Raw genomic sequence first — 23,419 nt, forward strand, 5'->3', positions numbered from 1 at the left:
TCGCTCGAGCGGACATGCCAAATGTAAGTGGTTGCTCGAGCACGCACTCTTTCGCTCGAGCTGTCCACAAAGTATGAAAAAGTTTTGGTTGCATGCAATCTCCGCTCGACGGTCGTTCGAGCGTGAGACCCAAGTCCTCGCTCTAGCACAACTTTTGTCGCTCGAGCGGACTGCAAAACACGCAAACTTCTGAGAGCATGCAATTTACGCTCGAGCCACACTTTTGTCGCTCAAGTAGAAATGTGAAAATAAAAGTGGTCGCTCGAGCGTGGGAACCTTCGCTCGAGCATGGAAGCAAAATTCTGGATTTTCCATATTTGCTTCCAAAGTTCAAAACAAGAATTTAACACTTCAAAACTCATCCTTTTGGGTCAAAATTTTGGAAAACATTTAAAAACTCACAAAATATCATGCTTTAAAGATCATTTCATGAAATCAAGGCCCAAAAACATGCCAATCGCTCACAAATTCAACTTAAACTTCATGAATACTCCAAGAACATAACATCCATGGAATGATTTGAGCTACAAGTTTTCAAATCATAATAAAATGAAATGAAATGATGTAAAACATGATAAATTCCTACAACTAAGCTCAATTTATGACATACATGAGAGAATTCCTAGCAAACATGCTCCAAATGTAATGAAATGTACATGCATGTATGAATTGATCTTCCTTCCTACTTCTTAAGCTTGATTCTTACATCTCCTAGCTCGATTCACTTAAATTCATGGATGAGTCAACTCAACTTCTAGACTGAAGGTTTGGTTTCTTACCTACAGTCTTCAATTCTTTGAACTCTTGGTGAATCCTAACTCAATTCTCCAATTCTCCTTTAATTCCTAGCAATTCTTCCCTTGCTTCTTGAGATCAACTCTCACTCTCCAATTCTCTCTTCCTCTCACGTTTATGAGCTCAAGGGGTAGGAAATGAGGGTGTAAAGTAAAATAAAGGAGTCAAAGTAGCCTTATATATGCTTAATTAAAGTAGCTTAATTAAAATTGACTTAGGTTAATCACATTGACATTAATTATTCTAATTTAATCGTTTCAAATCGAATTTCAATTGAACCTACCATAAAATTCTAAAAATCTCACATAACACATATACCAAGTCAACTTCTGAATCAGATACCGATAAGGCCTTCAATTCACAAAATATAGCAGAATCTCAAATAGATATTCTTACAATAAACAGATAGGAACACAAATAATGCAATACATATGTAATAAATCCAAAATTTGATCTTAGTAATTTATTAGGCACATGAAATCATTGATTAACGTTAATCATGGGTTGGGGTTGTTACAATCTTCCCCTCTTAACAGAGTTTGGTCCTCCAAACTCGAATTACCTTCATTCTGGAAGAACATCGGGTCCAAAGGGAACAGTTCAGGATATCTTTTCATTATGTCTTCTTCCGTTTCCCAAGTTGCATAAGTCCCTCCACGGTTTTGCCAATCAACTTTTACTAATGATATTTCTTTGTTTCTCAATCTTTTGATCCTTCAGTTGACAATTTGAATTGGCCGTTCTTCGTACGTATAATCATCTTTCAAGAGTACATGAGTCGGTTCAATGACATGGAATGGATCTCTCAAATACTCTCGAAGCATAGATACGTGAAAAACATTGTCCATGTGTTCCATTACTGGGGATAAGGCCACTCGGTACGTTACCGGGTTGATCCTTTCGAGAATCTCATATGGCCCAACATACCTTGGGGCCAACTTGCCCTTAACACCAAACCGAGTTTGTCCTTTTATAGGGGTCACTTTTATGAACATGTGGTCCCCGACTTCATATTCTCTGTCTCTTCTTCGAACTTCTACATAGCTCTTCTGACGACTCTGTGCAATTTTCAACCTTTGCTGAATCAATTTCACATTTTCGGTTGTTTCTTGAACAAGTTTCGGTCCAACAAAGGTCTATCACCTACCTCAGCCCAATATATCGGAGATCGGCATTTTCTCCCATACAAAGCTTCGTAAGGAGCCATTCCAATGCTTCAATGGTAGCTGTTGTTGTACACAAACTTAGTCAATGGCAAATAGGTCTCCCAATTTCCTTGGAAATCTAACACGCACATTCTGAGCATAACTTCCAAGGTTTGATTGGTTTGTTCAGTTTGACAATCTGTCTGTGGGTGATAAGCACTACTCAACCTCAGTTCTGTCCCCAAAGCCTGTTATAAACTCTGCTAGAACCTTGATGTAAACTTCGAATCTCTGTCAGACACAATAGATACTAGTACACCATGTAATGTCACAATTTCATTCACATACATATTGGCTAACTTATCCGCATTATAAATAGTTTTCACAGGTAGAAAATGGACAGATTTAGTCAAACGATCAACTATAACCCAGATAGAATCCATACCTCGAGAAAAGCAAGGCAATCCCACAATAAAGTCCATGGTAATGTGCTCCCATTTTCATTCCGGTATTGGAAGCGACTGTAACAAACCAGCGGGTCGTTGATGTTCAGCTTTAACTTGTTGGCAATGTAAACATCTAGTCACAAAATCTGCAATGCACTTTTTCATTCCAGGCCACAAAAAATTCTGTTTCAAAGCATGATACAAATTCTTTTTCTCTCTCATCTCTCATTTTCAATCATTTTTTCTCTCACACACACATCTATTCAAGTACAACAAAATATTAAATCATTCCAAACTCCCAAACTCTAAAACTATTTTCAAAATATACAACCAAACAAACTAAAAAAATTTATAAACTCTTTTCCCAATTATTATTATTATTTTTTAAAATTTATCTCAAAATACAAACCAAACACACCCATAGGCATCGAACTCAATATATAGGTAGGTTGGTCATTTTGCAAAAAATGTCCTTATAAATATACTGGGCTTGCTTGGTTTGTATCTCAAAATATAATTTTTGAGAATTTTTTTTTAAATTTTGTTTAGTTCAAATTTTTTGAATTTTTTTTTCAAAATCACTTTCTCTCTCCTATATATTAATTAATCACTTTTTCTCTCTCATCTTTCCTTCTCAATCACTTTTTCTCTTACATGCATCTACTCAACTACAACAAAATATCAAATTATCTTAAACTCCTAAATTCCAAAACTATTTTCAAAATATACAATCAAACAAACTTTTTTTTTTATTTTTAAATTCTCTTCCCAAAATTTTTTTAAAAAATTTATCTCAAAACACAAACCAAACACACCCACTATTTTCATGCATAGACTTTTTGGGTAATAAAAAATTCAAATTTAAATTTATGGTATGAGAGCCTAAATTTAAAAACATGTGAGAGAAAAAATGTGAATTGATTTAAAAATTGAAGAACTGCAAACGGAAACGGCAAACAGAGGTTGCTTGGTGACAAGGATGCGTTGGGATCCTCTAGAGTGATCCTCCTAAAGTGATCTCCTCGAGTGAATGTGATGGACCCGACACGTGTCCTACTAATGGAATCAAGGGTTGAGATTAATCCTCACCAAAACGACGTCGTTTTGGTGGGAGAAATTAAAAAAATAAAATAAAAGGAAAGAACAACTCGAAGGAGGTCTTTCAGATCTGATTCAGAATCTATTGAGGAACTCTAAAATTTTTCATCAATGTAAACTTAAAAGAAAAGAAAGAGAAAAGAGGGAATCCAAGTGAAAGAACAACTCGATCAATACAAAATTTCTAAGAATATTACAACTCCAGCCAAAACCCAAAAACCTTATTTATACACAAAACCCATAAGAGATAACTGATCTAGAATTTAACATTAACCATCACAATATCAAAGACAAGAAAAGAAACCATGATATTGAAATGAAACAAGGGTTTAAAAAGACTTACATAGAAATAATGATGATCACTAATAATGATGATCACTAATATTCCATAGAAATTTTAGAGTTCCTCAATAGCAACATAATTAGCAGATCTGGTCAATGAACATGGAGATCGGCGGATGAGGTCTTTCAAATCTCCGCAGTAGCGGCGAAGCCACGCCTGTAACAGGGCTGACTTAAACAAGGGCTGTTTTAATCATCATCATCATCATCAAGGGCTGACTTGAACAGATCTACCCCCTTCAAGGCCTTATCAGAAAACCAACTATCACTACTATTCAACTGTGAGATTTCAAGAGGACATGAAAGAACAAGGAAAGAACAAAACAAAATCAAAACTTTGGTCCCTTCTCTCTGTCTAACCCTCTTCAGAACAGAGTAAAAGTGAACCCAGATATTTGATTTTTTTTTTGTATTGAAATTCCCCCACCAAAACGACGTCGTTTTGGTGAGGGATTAATCTTAACCCTTAGTTCTATTAGTGGGACACATGTCGAGTCCACCTCACTCACTTTAGGTGATCACTCTAGTGAGATCACTCGAGAGGATCCTAACGCGACAAGGATGCCAACTAGTCTATTATTGAATTTTGATTGGTGGGTTACACCATATCATTATTGTGACATGGATTACCACTTTTTCTCCTCAAGCCCTACTCTTGTCTAGCTTCCCTCCTTTTCGTCCCTGCCTCTCTATTCCCTCTGGTTTTATCTCTCTCTAAACCCTAAACCCTTTGGATCTCTCTATCTTGGATCCAAGCCAGACTGGACACACAATTGAAGTGATTTAGGGTTTTAAGGATTTCCAGAACCAATATTTGCAACGATGGAGGTTGATATGGAGATTTCTCCCAGCTACTTCGACCCCGAAGATCTCAGCACCAGAGAGCGCTATCGTTGTTATGGGTATTCTATTTACCATACCATACGCTTTCCATTTCAGTACTAGTCACGTTTTTCCCTCTATTTCTGCTTCATTATCATAACAAGCCCTTTGTAGTTTGTATCTTTCATTTTTATTTAAAATGCCCAATTTTAACCAGAATCATTTGGGTTGTTCACATTTATTTCCATCAATTTGGTCTAACCACATTTATATACAAATACCATGTTTACATCTGCTAGTGGAGTTACACCCATATAATTGGACACTGTTGGTAACCAATTGCACTTTAGTTATATTTCATATTTTACAACCACTGTAAATATTCATTATTTAATTGAGTGTTTTAAGGAGATACATACATGTAGGCTTGATGTTGCAAGTGTCTTTTACCCAGATCAGTAAGTAATCTGTTTCTATTTCAAGTTCATGACTTGTGGTATAGAGCCCCCTTTCCTGCTATTCAATACTTGTTTTGGTAGTGCTATAGAGATATTTGTTACATTACCTTGTTACACTGTACATTGGCAAAAATCTGTGACATTCTTTAGATCCTTGTAAATGTCAACTTACTGGGTTTAACTCACTAGGAAAACATGGGGAAATGCACGGTTTTATTTTTTTGTCACAAGTCACAGTAGCTTGAAAACATTTGTTTTCCATTCTACACTTTTTTCCCCCCGTAGTATTAGTGCATTGTGCTCTCAAGCAGCGTTGGTGAAAAATGAATTGGTGAAAGCGTTATGCACACTTGAATGCAAAGGCCTCTTGAAGCCTAGGTGCAAAGCTCAAAGAAAATAATATATAATGATAATGATTCATAATATAATAAAAAGTTCAAAAGTCAAATAGCAATATATTTAGCCTTTTAACCGACACTGACACTAACACTCGTTGGATACTTTCCGACATGTGTCCGACTGTTGTCAAAACGTGTCATATTTTTTTAAAAGATTTTTAGATCCAGACACTGTTCGAACACTTGGAGGACACATGTGTCCATTGCTTAAACACAAGTGTCCACCAATTAGACACATATGAAACTAATTATAAGTTTGAACTAAATCAGTGTTTTAAAAGACTCTAGGCGCACCGAGGCGATACGGTCTGCTATAGCCTATGCGCGAGGCGAAGCGTGTGCCTCACCAAAGCGAAGCGCAAGTAGTAGAAGAAAAGCAAAATTATAAAATAGACAAATTTTCAACATAACAAATATATATATATATATAATATTTAAAAAATCACAACCATTTTCGATAATTTTTAAACATAACATTCAATCTTTTAAAAATTAGAAATATAATATCCAACAAAAGATATAAAGTATAACATTCAATCTTTTATCACTTTTTGCTCTCTTTTGACTACATTTGGTCATTTTATATTGAATAGTTTTGAATCCCTGTGGGTATGTCCACAAAAAAAGCACTTAATCAACAATTGGAGTAGAAAAATGGGTAAAGCCCATGAAGCCCACGCCTTGCGCCTCAAAAAAAGCCCTCGCCTCAGCTGCGCCTCGCGTGTTGCGCCTTGCCTCGATCTGTTCGAAGCGCAAGGTTGCACCTCATTGTGCCTTGCGCTTAGGTGCGCGCCTAAGCGCGCCTTTTAAAATACTGAACTAAATAACTTAGGATACAATAATAAAAGAAAAAATGAAGTAAATTTATAAAATAAGTGTTATATTGCATTTTTTATTATCTTTGAATGACATATTCATATATGTGACGTATAATAAATATATTAAATTATATATTTCGTGTGTGTCCCCCGCGTGTCCTACATATTTTGAAAGTTGGTATGTCCGCATGCTTGTATAGTATGTGTCGTGTCGCGTGTCCGTGTTTGTGTTTCTTAGTACATAGGTTTTGATTGCATCACACAATCCATAAGAAAGCTTCAAAGCTCCTGAAATTCTCTAATATCAACTCTGTTAACTTAGAAGCATTACACGACTTTATATAAGCTTTAGAGATTTCCTATTCCAACTAGAACTAAAAAAGAAAACTACTAAAAATATTTTAACTTCCAAAACTAATTTAAAGCCAAATAAGAAACATAAATTAAAACTAATTAAATTACTTGATCCCCAAGACAACCCATGGGTAACCCCTATAGCCCATGTTAGCAAATATAAAAATTACCAAAATACCCCTATGCTAAAAATTCTAGGAAACTTAAAAATAATAATAAAATAACACTCTAATAATACTAGAGACATGATTACATATGGTTCCTATTGGTTTTTCTTTGAAATCATGCAATTTTTCTTTGAAATCATGCAAACTTTCAAATATCATCACTTCTTTGAATTTATGCTTCCTTGAGCTTCTTATACTTTGCATCACTTGCCAATATCTTTAAATTTGAAAACAATTATTGGTGGATAATATAACAAAGTGTCCAACTAATCATATACCATTTAAGCAAGTCTTTTTATATAATTTCTCATGTGCTTTACCAAATAATCACAATTACAAAATATTTACAATAATGATACTTGATAGTCATGATCAAAATGAAGTATGTGGTTGAATAAAAATATATCTAAAAGTCAAAATCGAAAAACACTAGTGGTCCATGCCTAACATAAGCAACGCAATACGATCCTCAAGTGTATAATGATCATTCTCATTAAGCATACGACCATCATCATTGTAATCTAAAGGTAGAGCTAATAAATTATATATGTTAAAATATAAAAAAAAGCTCGATTTAAGCTTATCAAATAGAATGTTTTTAGTGTAGTGTTGTAAATATGCTTCGTTTTACCTACTAAACGCTCTTCTGTTATTGCACTTTAAGTGCGTTTTTACCAGCTCTGCTTTAACGAATTACAGAATTTACTGTATTTCGCTTGTGCATACCTGCACTAAATGATTATGCAATGTGTAGGAAAAGGCACTCAACTTCCAATCACGACAATTCAGTTTCTAAGTTCAGTGGAACCAGGATTTTGTATGATGGGCAGAGCATTGAAAGGCGGCCAAACGCTGCACTTTTTCTTGAAGATATCAAACAAGAGGTTGAGAGCTTTGATGTTGATCAATTAGAAGGAACACCTGCAAAGACACAATCTGGTTTGTGGAGAAAATCATTGGCTGGCAGTCGTGGTGTATCTGAGGTAGATGTTGCTGCTGATTCGATACATCGACCTGGAAGTTATTCATTAAAATCTTGCAAGCATGAGGATGATGCATTGTCAGATGGTGGAGATACAACTTTTACTTTATTTGCTTCTCTACTTGATTCTGCTCTCCAAGGTGTTGGAAGTAAAATTTCTTAATTAAAATCACAATTTTCTCACTGTTTTTGCTTATGGATTGGTCTCTTGCATCAATGGTTATAGATTTTGACCAGGTTCGAAGGATGTGTTTAAGTTGCATTTATTCATCTAACCTATGCCAGTTTTTGTAGGTGCGAGATCACAAGATGTTTTATTGAATCTAATTAATGTTTATCAATTTTGGAGCTGTGTGGATCATTTAAAAAACAAAATTGAACTTTAATTATTGTGGATTCATTGACATCAAAGAGGGCAATTCATCAAGTGCATTAATCTTTTGGAGTTTCATGAACTATTTGATTATGCTTTTGTATATGTGATGCCTCTATGTTTTTGTGTTTAATTATGTGTAAATCCAAGTTCACCCCTTTTAAATATATATATATATATATATATGTGGAGTTTTTCTGTTTGTGTCATTTATAGCGACCCCGGTCTTTTCTCTTTAAATTATTGTATCCGGACTTAGGTTCCGTGGATCCTGTCATTACTTATTGGTTGTTGTTGTCCTTTAATCTCTTTGTATTTGAAGTATAGGTTGTGTTGGACGGGTCTGTTACAGGTTGGTTGATTTTAGATGCCGATAGGTGATGCCCAGATTTTGGCCTTCACGCTCGAGCGGAAGTTTTAACGCTCGAGCGGTCCCTTCGTTGTTGCTTCTCCGCTCGAGCGGGATTTTTGACGCTCGAGCGGGATTTTCCATCTCCCAGTATTTTGCTCTGCAGTTCTTCCGCTCGAGCGGTAGTTTTTGTTTTCGCTCCTCCGCTCGAGCGGGGAGTTTGACGCTCGAGCGGGTGCAGCGCCTGCAAAACTTCTGGAAGGGTGCAATCGACGCTCGAGCGGCTTTCTTCACGCTCGAGCATGATTCTGTGTCTTACGCTCGAGCGGGGCTTTCTACGCTCGAGCGTAGAGTCGATTGTATCAGTCCGTGATTTCACTTTTTGACCTACTTTTCCTTCATAACCTTCTAAAAACCGCCCCTGGAGTGTTTTTATCTCTCTCTCTCCCTCTACACACCTTCTCTCTTACGATTGATCTACTTAGAGTGAGTTTCTACCTTAGATCCTTTATTAAAAAGTTAGAGTAAGTTGAGGGCTTCGTTTTAATCTGAGAAACTTGGGATTTGGAGCACGTTGGTCTTTGGTCTTCATCTCCATCTTCTCTATACGGATTATTTTCTTCGAGGTAGGGATTTTCCTACTCCATTTTATATGCTTTGTTCTAAGTTTGGTATTTTGATAGGTTGGGGACACTTTGAAAATTTTGAAAACAAACCCTAGTTGAATTACTAAATTGATTTGAGTAATTAATTTAAGGAAATTGGGGAATTTGGTTAAATCCATGAAATTGGGGAATTTATTGATTAAATGGTGTAGTTGGATAATATAAATCACTCGCCTATTGAATTGTTGGTATATTTATTTTTTCGAGTCTAGAAATAACTGTTTTGGGCTATCGGTGGAGGATAGTCGTGCTTGTTGTAAACATTGCATGCGGATTAGGGAAAATTGAAACTAATCAATTTGTTAAGTCATAATTTTAGACTATTGAATTAATACAGAAATTACATGTATTGATTGAGCATTGCATATGCATATTGTTTGGGAGGAGATAGGGGATGTACTCCACGGTTTAGGGGAAGATAGGGGATGGACCTCTAAACCGGATTTTTGTTTGGGAGGAGATAGGGGATGGACTCCATTAGCACCATTTTTATGTGTGCTTATTATATTGAAGTGTTTTTACATGATTATTGATACAGCACTAAAATGTGTATCAAATGGGAAGTATGAAGTGTTTTGATATGAGCATGAGTCTCGTTTGTTTTGTTGATATTGGAAGTAATGTGAATATGATATACAAATTCACTGTTGTAAGTTTGGCCAGGTTCTGAGCCATGTTGATAATAATGGAAAGTGAAATGTGTCTTAGACATTAGTGTCATGAGACTGTTTAATGATAAAATTGATTATCTTAGTTAACCATCTATTGAATGCTATAGCTTTATTCAATGCTTATATTTGGTTTAGTATTTTTCTACTGGGCTGTGGCTCACCCTTTATGGGAACATCATTTTCAGGTTCAGGTGATAAGCTACCTCCACGGACTTAGCCTGGAAGGATTTGATGTTTGGGATTTTGAAGACTTGTCTTTAGTTATATGTTTTATTTTGTTATTTTTGAGATTTCATGTAAACATTCAAGCCTAGGGCTTAACTTGTAAATGAGTTAGTACTCATCCTTTTTGTGTCCAAGTGTTAGCTTGGAAAGATGTAAGCCCTTAGGGCATTTATTTTGATGTTGCAGGATGTTACATGTGATGTCTTTCAATAAGAATACTCTGATGAATAACTCAAATGATTCATTTTCTTTTATAAATGCATGTTAATGTTATGGTTATTATGGGTTTATTTTGAGGGCGTGACATCATTCATTATGGTATATATCCATTTAGGATTGCATGATGATGAAATAGTGCAATGCTACTTGGTTTTTCGTTGTTTCACCGATAAACATTTAATTACTTGCTAAAATTGGCATGGAAACTTTTCAAATTGCTTGATGCTTATGATCTTATGTAGAAATGAAATTTGATTTTGACCTCAAAGCTTTGTAGTTCATTTTGAGTCAACTTTGCTATCCTCTAGTTAAATTGTTATTTTACATATTGCCAAATCTTAAAATTTTGATGTGCTTATGTTATTCTGACCCATGTTGGATGCTGATCTAGTAACTGTTTGGTGCTAACCTAATAAATATTTCCATTCCATAACTCTTGGAGAATGTTTTGGAGGATTTTGGACCTAAGATGGTAAACTTGAGAAGCTTACAAAGATTATTGATTTGCTTCTTTGAAAGTTGAATGAATGTTTTATCTTGTTGCACATTTTAAATTACTACACTGGTGTTCATAATTTCCTTTCTGTGCTCAAGTTTCTTCTGCCACAAAACTTATTATGAATAACATTTATGATTCCCTTGTGTATCTTACAGTTGACATTTTGTGTATCACAGGGTTGATGCCTATCCCTGATCTGATATTGCAATTTGAGAGATCTTGCCGCAATGTATCGGAGTCAATAAGGTGGGTCTCACACTTCTCATGTATTTGTATTTCTGTTGAAGAGTCTTCTTTTGGAATATGTGTGCACATGTACCACTGTAGCATGCTGAGTATTGTGAATATTATTGTAGTATTTTACTGTGCATGCACGGGAAACATTTCTTTATTAGGATGAAAATAGGAGGTGGGCAGATAAGGGAGGAGGAAGTCTCATTTCTAGTTTATAAAGAAAGAAGCAATGAGAAAGGTCTTTGCCTAAAATATTTTGTACAGTGCACCTTTTTTGTGTGTAAATACTGGCTTTGAATCATGCTGAATGAGGTTCTTAGGATGCAATTATCATGAATATTTTGTTTTGATTTTTTCATATTAAATTTGGTAATGCTCAGCATCTTGGTTGGTTGTTTTACTGTGTCCCTGTGCTCTACTTCTGTTGGTATGGATCCAATGAAAGACATAGAATTGTGGAGGACAAGTTGATGAGGCAGAAGGCTCGACTCTTACTTGATGAGGCTGCTTCTTGGTCTCTTTTGTGGTACCTATATGGGAAAGGAAATAAATCTCTACCATTAATGTTCCTATCATAGAATTGATGTTTTATATAGATAAAGTGGACTCTACAGTGTCACTACAACAATGTTGAAACTTCTTGAATGCATGCTCATTGAAGTTTGGCAAGTTCATACTTAATGATTTATGTACTGAGGAGTGAAGTATTTGTGTAATTTATCCATTCTTTGTTGGTATCAAATTATTTAGTTGTGCTTAAGAAGAAATAACATTGTGACATTCAAAAATTATTTTAAAGTAGTTCCATGTTATTAGATTAAAGCACACTTGAAGTTTATATTTGTCAATTACATCCCTGCTGAATATGAGCATATAAGTGATCTGACCGTTCTCTTAGACATTTATGATTAATTCTTCTCTCTTGGTCAATGTAATATTTGCCCACTCCTCTCTGCACCTCACCTTTTAATCCATTGTTTCAATTCGGCTGGTTATGCGGACTTCTGAGTATCTTGTTGGTTCATGGTGTAATGATCTTGATGAGACAACATTGGTATATGCTACAATATCAGATCATGAATCAGCTAGTATTAGAAATCTTGGAAGATTTTTATTCCTGATTGTTGGTGCATGTCATACCTGATACCATGTCTAATTGAATACTTAGAAAGCTTTACAAAGTGTTATCATTTGCCTTATTAAACAAATTTCTATTTGATGGTGAAATCGGTCATTCTTTTATATACATTTCTCATCTCGTAACTTCCTCCAAATTACATATTTGCTCACATAGTTTCCTGGTTAGGAATAATGATGCATATTGAAGTTACTTAATGTACTTGAATGTTTAGACAAGGTATTCTTGTTGGCTCCTGCATGTTTATGTTGGCTTGTTTGTGAAAATTATTTTTTTCATCTTCTTGCAGGAAATGAAGAACTCCCAGAAGATATGATGCTGGTGACGCATCTACTATTGTTAACTCTCTAGTTTTCCATTATGTTTTCTTGCTCTTATATTGTGAGTTTCATCTAATGCCTTATGACAGTCCCCAACAACTTCGCATTTGGAGGCTTGCCAGTTTGTTGTTGCAGATCATACAGCGCAATTAGGCCTCCGGATTGTTCAGTGGCTTGAAGCATTAGCCTCCAAAGTTCTTGATTTGGATAATGAGGTGATGAGTCTGCTACTTTCTCCTGTTTTGACGGTCTAATGCTTATCCATGGTTTGTTGTTTCTTTAACTTTTAAAATTTAATTTTGATTTTGAATGCCTTTCTTGTTGCATTTCAACAGATAGTCTGAAGTTGCCAACTATTGTGAATTGATACCATTATCCACCATATACTTGAATTATTTTTTCCTTTTTCGATTAGAGAAATTATCATAGTTGAAGGTGGCAACTATTGAATTGATACCATAATCAGCCATTGTTATTTTTAGTTTATTTGAGATCTATTTTTGTAAACAAATGATTTAGGTAGTGAAAATTAACATCTTTTTTCTTTAACATGCACATCAATGAGGTGTAAGGCTTGGAGTGCTGTGCCTTCTCCCAAATTAGCAGACAACTTAGTGATCAAAGACTTTTTTCCTGGAGAGATTTCAGTGTTTGATAATAAATCAAATATAATATCAAGATATTGGGTGGCAAAGAAGATAAAATATGCAATAGGTTTTATGTGCTGAAATTTGAAAGCAAAACATTTAAAACTTTTATTTTGTATTAGTAAAAGGAGAATGTGATTTGGTAGAAGAATCAGTGACTTGCAAAATGAGTTGTCTGGTTGTGTTAGGAGAGTATTGATGATGGGCCCTTGGAGGGTTGAACAGGAGCAATTGTAAATTGTATTCTGAAAGCAAAATTTTGTTTTAATACATTGTAGTTCAGAAGGCAGTTTGGTGGGAAGGTTACAAAGCATGATATGGTCCTGGAAAAGGGAGAACTTCAGTTGATAATTATATTTAAATGGTGACTAGTAAGTCTAAGATATATATATAAATTCACTTGATGATCCATATTGTAAGTTTACAACTTCGGTGTGTGGTGATCAAGACATGCATGTACTTACTAGAATAAGTCATTTGGAAACTAGAGATGGATTACATTACATGCATCATGGGTGAGGATCAAATGCTTGTGTCATGAAGAAATTAAAGGATGTGGAACAGTGACAACTTTACATTCATTATTTACCCAATAAACCACATAGGGGAACACATTACAGCAAAAATTATTAACTTCCCTGTTTTTAGGAACCGTATCTATTTTTTATTTTATTTTATTTTTGGGAGCAATTTACAGATATGGGCAAGTCATTGGGGTTTTAATTGAGGGCTTTGAAGGTAAGAAATTAGAATAGTCTCATTGTAAGATGAAGCGTAACAAAACTGAGGCTTGCACCTATTACAGTGGAACAAATTATATTCAACTGGGGAGTATTTATTTAATTGTTTTTGATAAGTAAAAGAATTGATGATAGCTGCATGTGGAATAAAGGAGGTATTTTATATGATGAGAGAAAAGAGAAGGAATAAAGAGGGATATAAATGCTGCATCAACTACTATGTGAAAAATTTATGAGGTGTGCTGTGAAACTAAGAGGGTGACTGAGCAAAGTTCAAGAAATGAGACAAGAATAGTAGTATATTATTTGGTTTAGTATTATGTTGGTTACCCATGGAAGTTATTGTTATGTTATGCAACTGAAGGAAAGATGAGCATCTTCATATTGTTTTGTGGCTTTTGATGGAGTCATGGGGGGTGTGAAGTGATTATTAATTACAATAGGTTAAGGTTGCATTGGGAAGGTCTTCTTTTGGATTGATTATGGTTGGATTGGTCAGGCCACTTCAGGGAAGAGATCCCATGTTGTATGCCATTTGTGATCACTAGTTTGACTAGTACCGACTGTGATAGTTTAGAGCTTGATTGCCTTGATTTAAGTTGAGATGCTTTAGAGTTCAATGGGTATATATGAGAAGCAAGACTAGAGTTGGTAAAAGGATTTTGTAGAACTGGGGGCAGGTGGTGAGGGTGTAATGATAATGGATAGCCACTGTCCAACAAATTACTAAGACTACTGATTTTATCTATCAATCGTTAGATAAAAAACAGCGTAGATGTAAGGAAATATCCATAAATTAATTGCATGATGAAAGTAGAAACATTGTTGTGTGGGATCAAGCATATGTATCGAATTGGAAAGAAAGTCAAGTAGGACAATGGGTGTGCTTTATTGATGGACAAGATCCAGGAAGTGACGGAATAACACACTCATAAGGGCGAGCTTTAATTAAAACAGAGGAGGCTGAAATGGATGATTGATTGGTATGGATGGATGCTGGAGATTTCATTAATACCACCAGTTGTGGGATGGGTAAGCAAATGTTGACTAAGCTTTCTGGTCATGCAAAATGAAAATGGAGAGGTCTTAATGAAAACATAGATTATGGGATGACAATTTTGTGGCTATCATTCACATTGTTTTTTTCAGCCCAGTTGACTTCCGGTTTTCATATTTGAACATGTGGTTGGCCCGAAGCAGAAGGATCAAGCTATGTTGGGTCCTATTATCAATATCTAGACAGAATACCAAAGAACCATTTGGCAGCCATTTAGTCATTTATTTTCTTTGAAGAAGATTGTATTTAACAATAATTGTTTGATTTCCTTGGTTCTTCCCTGATAGTTTAAACTTCACAATAATTTGACTGAAATTGTATTAGGAGTTCTGTGGTATGGTTGGCATAACTGTTGGTTGTCTTCGCAGGTGAGAGGTTCTCATGTTGGTACTTATCTCCCCAGCTCTGGGGTCTGGCATCATACCCAACGTGCTCTAAAGAAAGGTGTCTCAAAACCAAAAACTGTTCATCACTTGGATTTTGATGCTCCAACGTGTGAACATGCTGAACAACTACCTGATGATAAAGTACTTTTCGATGAACAACTGTCTCAATATGTATAATTTTATTTCACCCATGAACTGCTTGTGGTCTGTTGTAGTACATTTTGAATATAATTTTGATTACATTTCAATATATTAAAGTCCTTTTCACATCTGTTCAGCTTTGCAACCACGCATTGTATCTGCATCCTATGCCGTTCATCTTGTTGGATTCAATTTTGCTGAAACTAGTAGATCTAGAAGATTTTTAACATTTTTTGAAATATATTATTTGTCTATTTATTTTTTATTTGTTAGAATTATGTAAACTTATTTTTTAATGAACAGAAACAAGATGAATCTCTTCTGGAAGATATCTGGAGTTTGTTAAGGGCTGGCAGACTATAGGAGGCCTGTGATCTTTGCCGGTCTGCTGGACAGGTATGCAAAATTTTTTTGGGGTAGTAGTTGTAAACTTCCTGCCCCATTGTGATATTAAATTCCCTTTGGGCAGCCATGGAGAGCTGCAACTCTATGCCCATTTGGAGGGTTGGACCTATGTCCATCAGTTGAAGCGCTGGTAAAAAATGGAAAGAATAGAACTCTGCAAGCTATTGAACTCGAACGTGGCATTGGTCACCAATGGCGCCTTTGGAAATGGGCTGCCTATTGTGTGTCAGAGGTACGGGAAAAAATATTTAATCATAGTACTTTCTGTGAGCGAACTTTCTTATGCAGTTACAATGATTTCTATAAATGTCGCACACATTCCTTGTGCTCCCTTTTTCTCAATATTTTGTGGTTCTAATTTTTCTCTTCGGCAACTCCCATTGATTGATAAATCAAATCTTGTTCACTTTCTCTTGTAAGATTGGTAGACAATTGACGTTATTGTAAATTGTTTTCTGCTCTTCTTGTTTGGAGATTCTCAATATTCGTAGCTTAATAAGATGCTGCCATTTCTCCATTAAAAAATGGTCGTTCAATTAAGTGATTTCATTTCTTCTATGCCTTCTTGTATTGAAGAGAATTGCTGAGCAAGATGGTGGGAAATATGAAACAGCAGTATATGCAGCCCAGTGTAGTAACTTGAAGCGTATTCTTCCTATTTGTACAGACTGGGAGGTAATTTTTTGCTCCTTAATGATGCTACCTTCTAATTTTTTATCAGTTTTTTTTGGGTGAATAAATTTTTTTTTATCAGTTTTTGTTCACCCATAATTCGCTTTGATACATCTTTTGAGCTTTTTGTAAGAACAATCAACCACTTATTCCTCCTACCTATTACCTGGTATAAAATGCATATGAGCACATGTAGAAGCTCTCCTAGTTGTGGTTTTGATTCTAAGCATGTCTATTTAGCTTCTACAACATGGATTGCAACATATATATATGTATAATATATATTGAGGAGGCTGTTTGGTTAGGTTGATTTCGAAAAAGCTCAATGGGGTTTCCACAAATAGAAGTATGTGTGATTTCGATTCCTTTATAAGAGAGTGTGAGTTGATTGGTCTACCCTTGAGTAGTGCTCCGTTTACTTGGTCTAATCTTCAGGAGAATAGTGTTTACCGTAGGTTAGATAGATTTCTTCATACTTTGTGTTGTGAGGAGTTGTTTCTTGATTTAAGGCAAGAGGTTGTGCCAAGAGTTGTTTCAGACCATTGCCAGGTGATTTTTGAGAGTTGTCCCTTTAAATGGGGTCCAACCTCCTTTAGATTCGAGAACATATGGCTGAAAAATCGCTCTTTTAAAACTGATTTCGAGGAGTGGTGGGAGAGTGGAAGAGTCCATGGGTGGGGAGGGTTTCAAGTTTATGTGAAAGTTGAGAGGGGTCAAGGAGAATTTAACGATTTGGAAGCATAAGTTTTTGGTGATCTAAATGAGTTGAAAGCAGAGTTAGTTTGAGGTATTGAAGATTTGGATGCAAAGGAGTCTAGGGAGGGTTTATCTAGGACTTCGAGAGATGAGAGATCATTGCTCAAATTAAAGTTGGAAGAGCTTGTTTTTTGGGAGCAGATTTTTTGGGGACAGAGCTAAGTTGAAATGGGCAAAAGATGGCGACATCGATTCAAGATTTTTTCATAGGGTTGTGTCGGGGAAAAGGAAGAAGAATTTCATTAAAAATTTGGAAATTGGGCAAGGATTGGTTGGTGAATAAGGAAAGAGCAAATCGTTAATGAGATTTTCTATTTTTACTCAATTCTCTATTCTAATGGAGTGGACCGTCTAGGGATCAAAGGTATTTTTTGGGCTCCTATAGATACCTTGAAAATCAGTTGGCTCAAGAGACCCTTTGAAGAATGTGAGGTGCAGTAGGCTGTGTTTGAATGCGAGAGAGATAAGGCTCTAGGCCCGGATGGTTTCTCAATGGCAGTGTTTCAAGATTGTTGGGAGATCGTGAAAAGGAATCTTATGAAAGTGTTTGGTCAGTTTTTTGAGAGTGGGGGAGGTTAACTTATGCACCAATGCATCCTTCATTTGTCTGATTCCCAAGAAAGAGAAGTGGGTTAAGATTGGAGATTTCAGGCCCGTTAGTTTGGTTACGCTACTTTACAAAATTTTGGAAAAGATGCTCCTTAAAAGGGGCTGTCCTTGGGAAAACCATTTCTCCTTCAAAAGGGGCCTTTGTGCATGGACGGCAAATCCTGGATGTGGTCCTAGTGGCCAATGAGAATGTTGACACTTTCGGGGACACACGAACACGGCGGAAACATGTATGGGACACACCACATGGCGTGTCTCCTTATTTATTTAATTTATTTTCGGGGGACACACTGGAAACACTTCGAGACACACTAGGGACATGCCAAGTTGTCTTTTTTTTTTTTTTCCTTTTTATTTAGTGTTTTTGATGAATGTTAACTGTTTATTATTATTTTTTTCCTTAGATTTAAATACTTAATAGATCATCTATAAAAAAAAGATGTGTTAATTTAAAAGTGTTTATTTTATTTATTATTATAAAAAAAAGGAAAAAGAATTAGAGTTAGTTTTTGTTAATATTAATTGTTTGTGGATGTAATAGTAAATGAAAATATATAAAAACATATTTTATTGTCGTGTTCCCGTTGTGTCCGTGGCCCCATATTTTGGAAATCGCCATGTCTCATGTCCGTATCCATGCTTCTTAGTTAAGTAATATAGGGGATTGCATAAATAGGGCATTGTTTTTAACGTGGACTTCGAGAAAGCATACGATCATGTGGATTAGGGCTTTTTGGATTTTGTGTTGGAAAAGAAGGTGTCACGACCCAAACCCGCTCCTAAAGGTTTACGCCATGACTGGCCTGTAATCAGGCCTTAAAGACAAAATTTCGAAAATATTTAATTAATATCGAGGCTTGAAGCGGAGGTAAAACAAAATGAATAATGTCCATTGCGATGTGCATACATGATGAACTAAAATATTTAAAACATTCAAACATACTTTTATCATATACATATTTAAATCTTAATACATCTCACACACATATATATAAGACTTAAAAAAAAAAAATACAAAGCTTAGCAAGCTTGACAAAATAAAACTAAAGCCTCATCATGGAGGCACTGCTTGGGTGGCTTGACAAGGGGCGGACTTCGAGGCAAACTTTAATGCTGATATTCCACTTGCTCACTTACATATATATAAGGGGAGAGGGGTGAGTTAGAGCCCAGCGAGTAATACCAAAATAAAGAGGTTAATGAATGAAGTCCATAACAATTTATAACAATTTAAAAGTATGTCTTACAATTTTCAAAGTGAATCTTATATCATTTTCAAAACAAAGTATTTGCCATATTTTTACATTTCCAAATATCATATAACATCATTTTCAAAGCGAACATTTATCGTATCGAAATCCATGCTTTTTCAAATGAAACATATATCTGGATCAAACAAAGCATTTTCCATATTGAATCCATTAACAAAACATTATACGTGGTACATCTAGTCGAATACGAAGGGCCCAAAAGCATACTCAAAGGGACCATGAAGGTCAACAAAGGAATCACATGAGTCTAAACGACAGGACCATCTATGTCAAGCAAAAGGACCACTCGGGCCAACATTAGAAATCTTTGTAACCAAATAATGAAGGGCCTTGGTATTATTTCCCCCAGGCAAGGGCCTCATCAACACAGGGCCATGGTATTGTTTCCCCCCAGGCGAGGGCATATTTCGTTAATCAAAGGGCGATGGTATTGTTTCTCCCAGGCGAGGGCCTTTTAATGGATGCCACGATTACATTTTAAAATGGGACATTCATTTGTTCATATAAAATAACATTACATAAACATGATTCATATAACAATTTACAGAACACTTTTCGAACATATCTTTATAGAGATATTAATTACAGTGGGCTTGACTCGAATATAACTCCTTGGACACCCAACCTACATAGAGCACACAAACGAACATATCGAAACACAATATTACTCTCTTGATCACATATAACTTCTCTTATTCTTTTCTTCCCTAATAAACCGAATTCTTGTTTCATGTATTCTTACTTATTCTTTCTTTTCAAATAAACTGATTTCTTACTTTGCTTCATAATCAATTAACTTTTGTTGGTTCTTAACTTATTAATCCTCAATGAGTCATAATTTATGCCTAAGAATGCTTGGGAAGAGATGAGAATGAAAATATGAGAAAGATGTAATTTTTCAAAACATGTTGAAACTGCCTAACCGCTCGAGTCACCTCTTGGTCGCTCAAGCGGACTGCACAGTCTGCAGAAATACTGGATGGGTCAAAAGTGCGCTCGAGCTTACACTTTTTTGCTCGAGCGACTAGCAAACATAAGGTGGGTTCGCTCGAGCCACCAATTGGTCGCTCAAGCGGTCTGGAAAGACTGCAAAAGTTTTGGAAGCTTGTAATGTTCGCTCGAGCCACTAATTGGTTGCTCAAGCGGTTTGTAAATTTTCTGGGTTTTCAAACTGAAGATTTAGCTTCCAAACTTCATTTCAAAACTTGGGGTCATCCATGGCTTGTTTGAAATCATGAAAATACTTTGGAAAAATACCAATACATGACCCTTCAGGAATTATTTACTTAAAACCTCAATAATTTGCAAAAACTTGAATTAAATCTTTATGCATGTAAAGATTTTCCATACTTCTTTTCTTTAGAGAACAAAACATGAAATTGAATATGGAAACTTAATTTTTTGAAATAAATGCAATACAAAAGCTTTCATGTAACAGTATTTCAAAATCCAAACCCAAAATCAAACTCATAAACTTAAAAACATGACATAAAATTTCATGGGGAAGAAAACATTTGTTTAGAAGGACTTTACAAATTAATTAAGTTAAGATATAATTCAAATGTTCGTCTTAGTTCTCTTCAAAACATAGAATCGATTCTTCAAAATTCTTGAAATCTAAAATGCATGTAAATTTAAGGTATCAAAACTTATAGCATTTGTTCATGTATGTGAAAATGAAATTCTATATCATGCAAGCCAATATAAATCAAATCCAAAATGATTAATTTCCAAATAACTTCCAAAACCATGAACCTAGCTCAATTTCCTTCATTTTCTTCTTAATTTCTTCCAATTGCATGATGTTGATTCCAAACTCATCTTTAATTTCAAGTGTAATACAAAGATTCTACAAAAATCAAGCATGATTCCCATACCTTAAGCTCTAATTTCAGAAATTAAAGTTGATTCCCCCCTTGGGTCTTCTTCTTCTCTTCCAATCTTGAACTTCTCTTGCTAAAGGTGAGCTCTCTCTCTCTCTCTCTCTAAAATTGCCCAGCAGAAAACATGAGTAATGAAGTTACACCCTTGAACTCATCAGCAATACATGTATACACACCCTACTTTTTCATTAGGGAACACGTGCACACACACACACACTGGAATTCTTCCAGCACATCACTCACACACACACACACACACACAGATTTCTCAGCGCGCACACAGAATTCTCAGCACACCCACACCCACACCCACACCCACATACACCCTCAAATTCTAGACCATTCCACAATTCTATTTATGATTAAGATTAACTTAATTAAGCAACACAGAGTCTTAATAATTCTTGATTAGCACATAATTTAATTAATCATAATTAATTACAAATCCCACATAATTTAATTAGTCGAATTAACTTTAATTAAGTCTCGATTAAATATATTTAATTTTTACCAATCTGAATCAGATTTTTAATCAAACTCCCAAAAGGCTCCAAATATCAAATTAAACTTATTGCCATCATCAATTTTGGTTTCTCAAATCTCTAAGGCCTTCAATTTCAGATTAAACTCAAAATCTCTGTCAATAAATTACATATTCAAATTGTACACCTCATAAGTAAATTTAATTCATAATAATCATAATTCCCAATCCTCATAACTTAATTAACTTCAATTCGGACCCAATTAATCAAATCTTAATTTTACTAAACTGAATCGAATATTTATTGAACTCCCAAATGGGTTAATACTTGAAATTAAACTGATTCAACTCGTCAATTTCACCTCCTAGGTTTTCAATTTCTAATTCCAAAATAAATCCTTAATAGAATCATATAAAAATCAGGCTCCATAATTCTTATAAATCCCAAACTAAATCAGAATAATAACTAATTAAAATCCAAATCTCCTTAATTAATTAAATGCAAGATATTATACGTGGTGGGTCATCACAGAAGGGCTTTGGGTCTAGGTGGAGGAGGTGGGTTTCGGGGGGTGTGTCGTCATGCAATATGGCCATCATTGTGAATGGTAAGGCTGGGAATTCTTTTAGGTCATTGTGAATGTCGTCATGCAATATGTCACCATTTTGCTTATTTTAGTAGTTGATGTGTTGGGTAGAATCATCGTTCTAGCTAAAGAAAAGGATATTATCAAAGGATTTGTGGTGGGCTATGTAGCACGGGTGCGGGTACGGATATTGGTACGGGTACGATACGGGTATGCCAATATGGCAAGACTTAAAAAAAACAGGATACGGGTACGGCTGGGGTACGCCAATAAGTTTTTTATTTTTTTATAATTTATAGTTTGAGATCCAATCTATAAATTAAAGTTCAATACCAAAACTAAAAGGAGAAATTATAAAACCAAAAGAGAAATCATGGTTCAACAATACCAATACCAAAAACAAAGTCTATAAGCTATTTTAATGCCATTAAATGGGAGAAATTACAAAATAAAGTTTCATTTCAAAATCAAGCTAAGCAAAATTTAAAAACTTGAAGCTTTGGTTTTCACTTTTATCAACTTCATCATTCAATAATATATCTTTCATCTCTAGCATATTATGTAAAGGATTTACAATTTCAAGTAAATAAGAACTCTCTAATAAATTAAACGTATCCCCACCAATGTCTCATAGCTTGATGTACTCCTGATGTACCCATGAAGTACCTATCTAGTACCCAACTATCAAAGAATGTATAAAAAGTACCCGGTATGTATTTCGAGTACTCGGTACGCATGCAGTCCTATCGGTACGAGTATAACAATATTTTCGGAGTACCCATGCTTCATAAGTGGTGGGTAGGGATAGGATTGGTGTCACCCATTACAATTTGCGGATGACACTATCTTTTTTTCATCAAAGGAGGAGGGTAAGGTTGGCAATTTGCGAATGTTTTTGAGAATCTTTGAAATTGTGTCGGGGCTCAAGGTTAATCTTAGTAAGAGTAGTGTTGTGGGCATTAATTTGAAGTCTACCTATGAGCAAAGGATGGCAGATATGTTGGGATGTCCCATTGAGCAGTTTCCTCTCAAATATTTTGGGCTTCGATTGGGAGGAGATCCTAGATCGGCATCTTTTTGGGAGCCTGTACTTGTCAAAATTGGGAAAAGATTAGAGGGTTGGAAGCAATCCTTGTTATTTCCCCCGGGGAGGGGGGGGGGTATACTTTGGTACAGTCCGTGTTGCCATGTTCCTATTTACTTCTTATCCTTGTTCAAGATTCCGGTCAACATTGCGAGGAAAATAAATTGATAAGAGATTTTCTT

At 35.4% G+C, this 23,419-nt stretch overlaps 1 protein-coding gene across 1 annotated transcript in view; it reads left to right on the plus strand.

The window, feature by feature from the left end:
* The first annotated feature begins 4,512 nt into the window (after positions 1 to 4,512).
* Positions 4,513 to 23,419, plus strand: part of LOC114317660 (nuclear pore complex protein NUP107) — a 53,450-nt gene continuing 34,543 nt past the window's right edge. Inside the window, 10 exon segments of the mRNA XM_082915330.1 lie at positions 4,513 to 4,728; positions 7,598 to 7,965; positions 11,003 to 11,071; positions 11,487 to 11,601; positions 12,486 to 12,519; positions 12,608 to 12,733; positions 15,331 to 15,489; positions 15,793 to 15,885; positions 15,959 to 16,126; positions 16,471 to 16,569. Coding sequence (XP_082771456.1) covers positions 4,649 to 4,728; positions 7,598 to 7,965; positions 11,003 to 11,071; positions 11,487 to 11,601; positions 12,486 to 12,519; positions 12,608 to 12,733; positions 15,331 to 15,489; positions 15,793 to 15,885; positions 15,959 to 16,126; positions 16,471 to 16,569 — 1,311 coding nt within the window. The 5' untranslated portion in view covers positions 4,513 to 4,648.

The sequence above is a fragment of the Camellia sinensis genome, chromosome 2 (genome assembly GCF_055761805.1).
Source record: "Camellia sinensis isolate YWXY chromosome 2, ASM5576180v1, whole genome shotgun sequence".
NCBI lineage: Eukaryota > Viridiplantae > Streptophyta > Magnoliopsida > Ericales > Theaceae > Camellia > Camellia sinensis.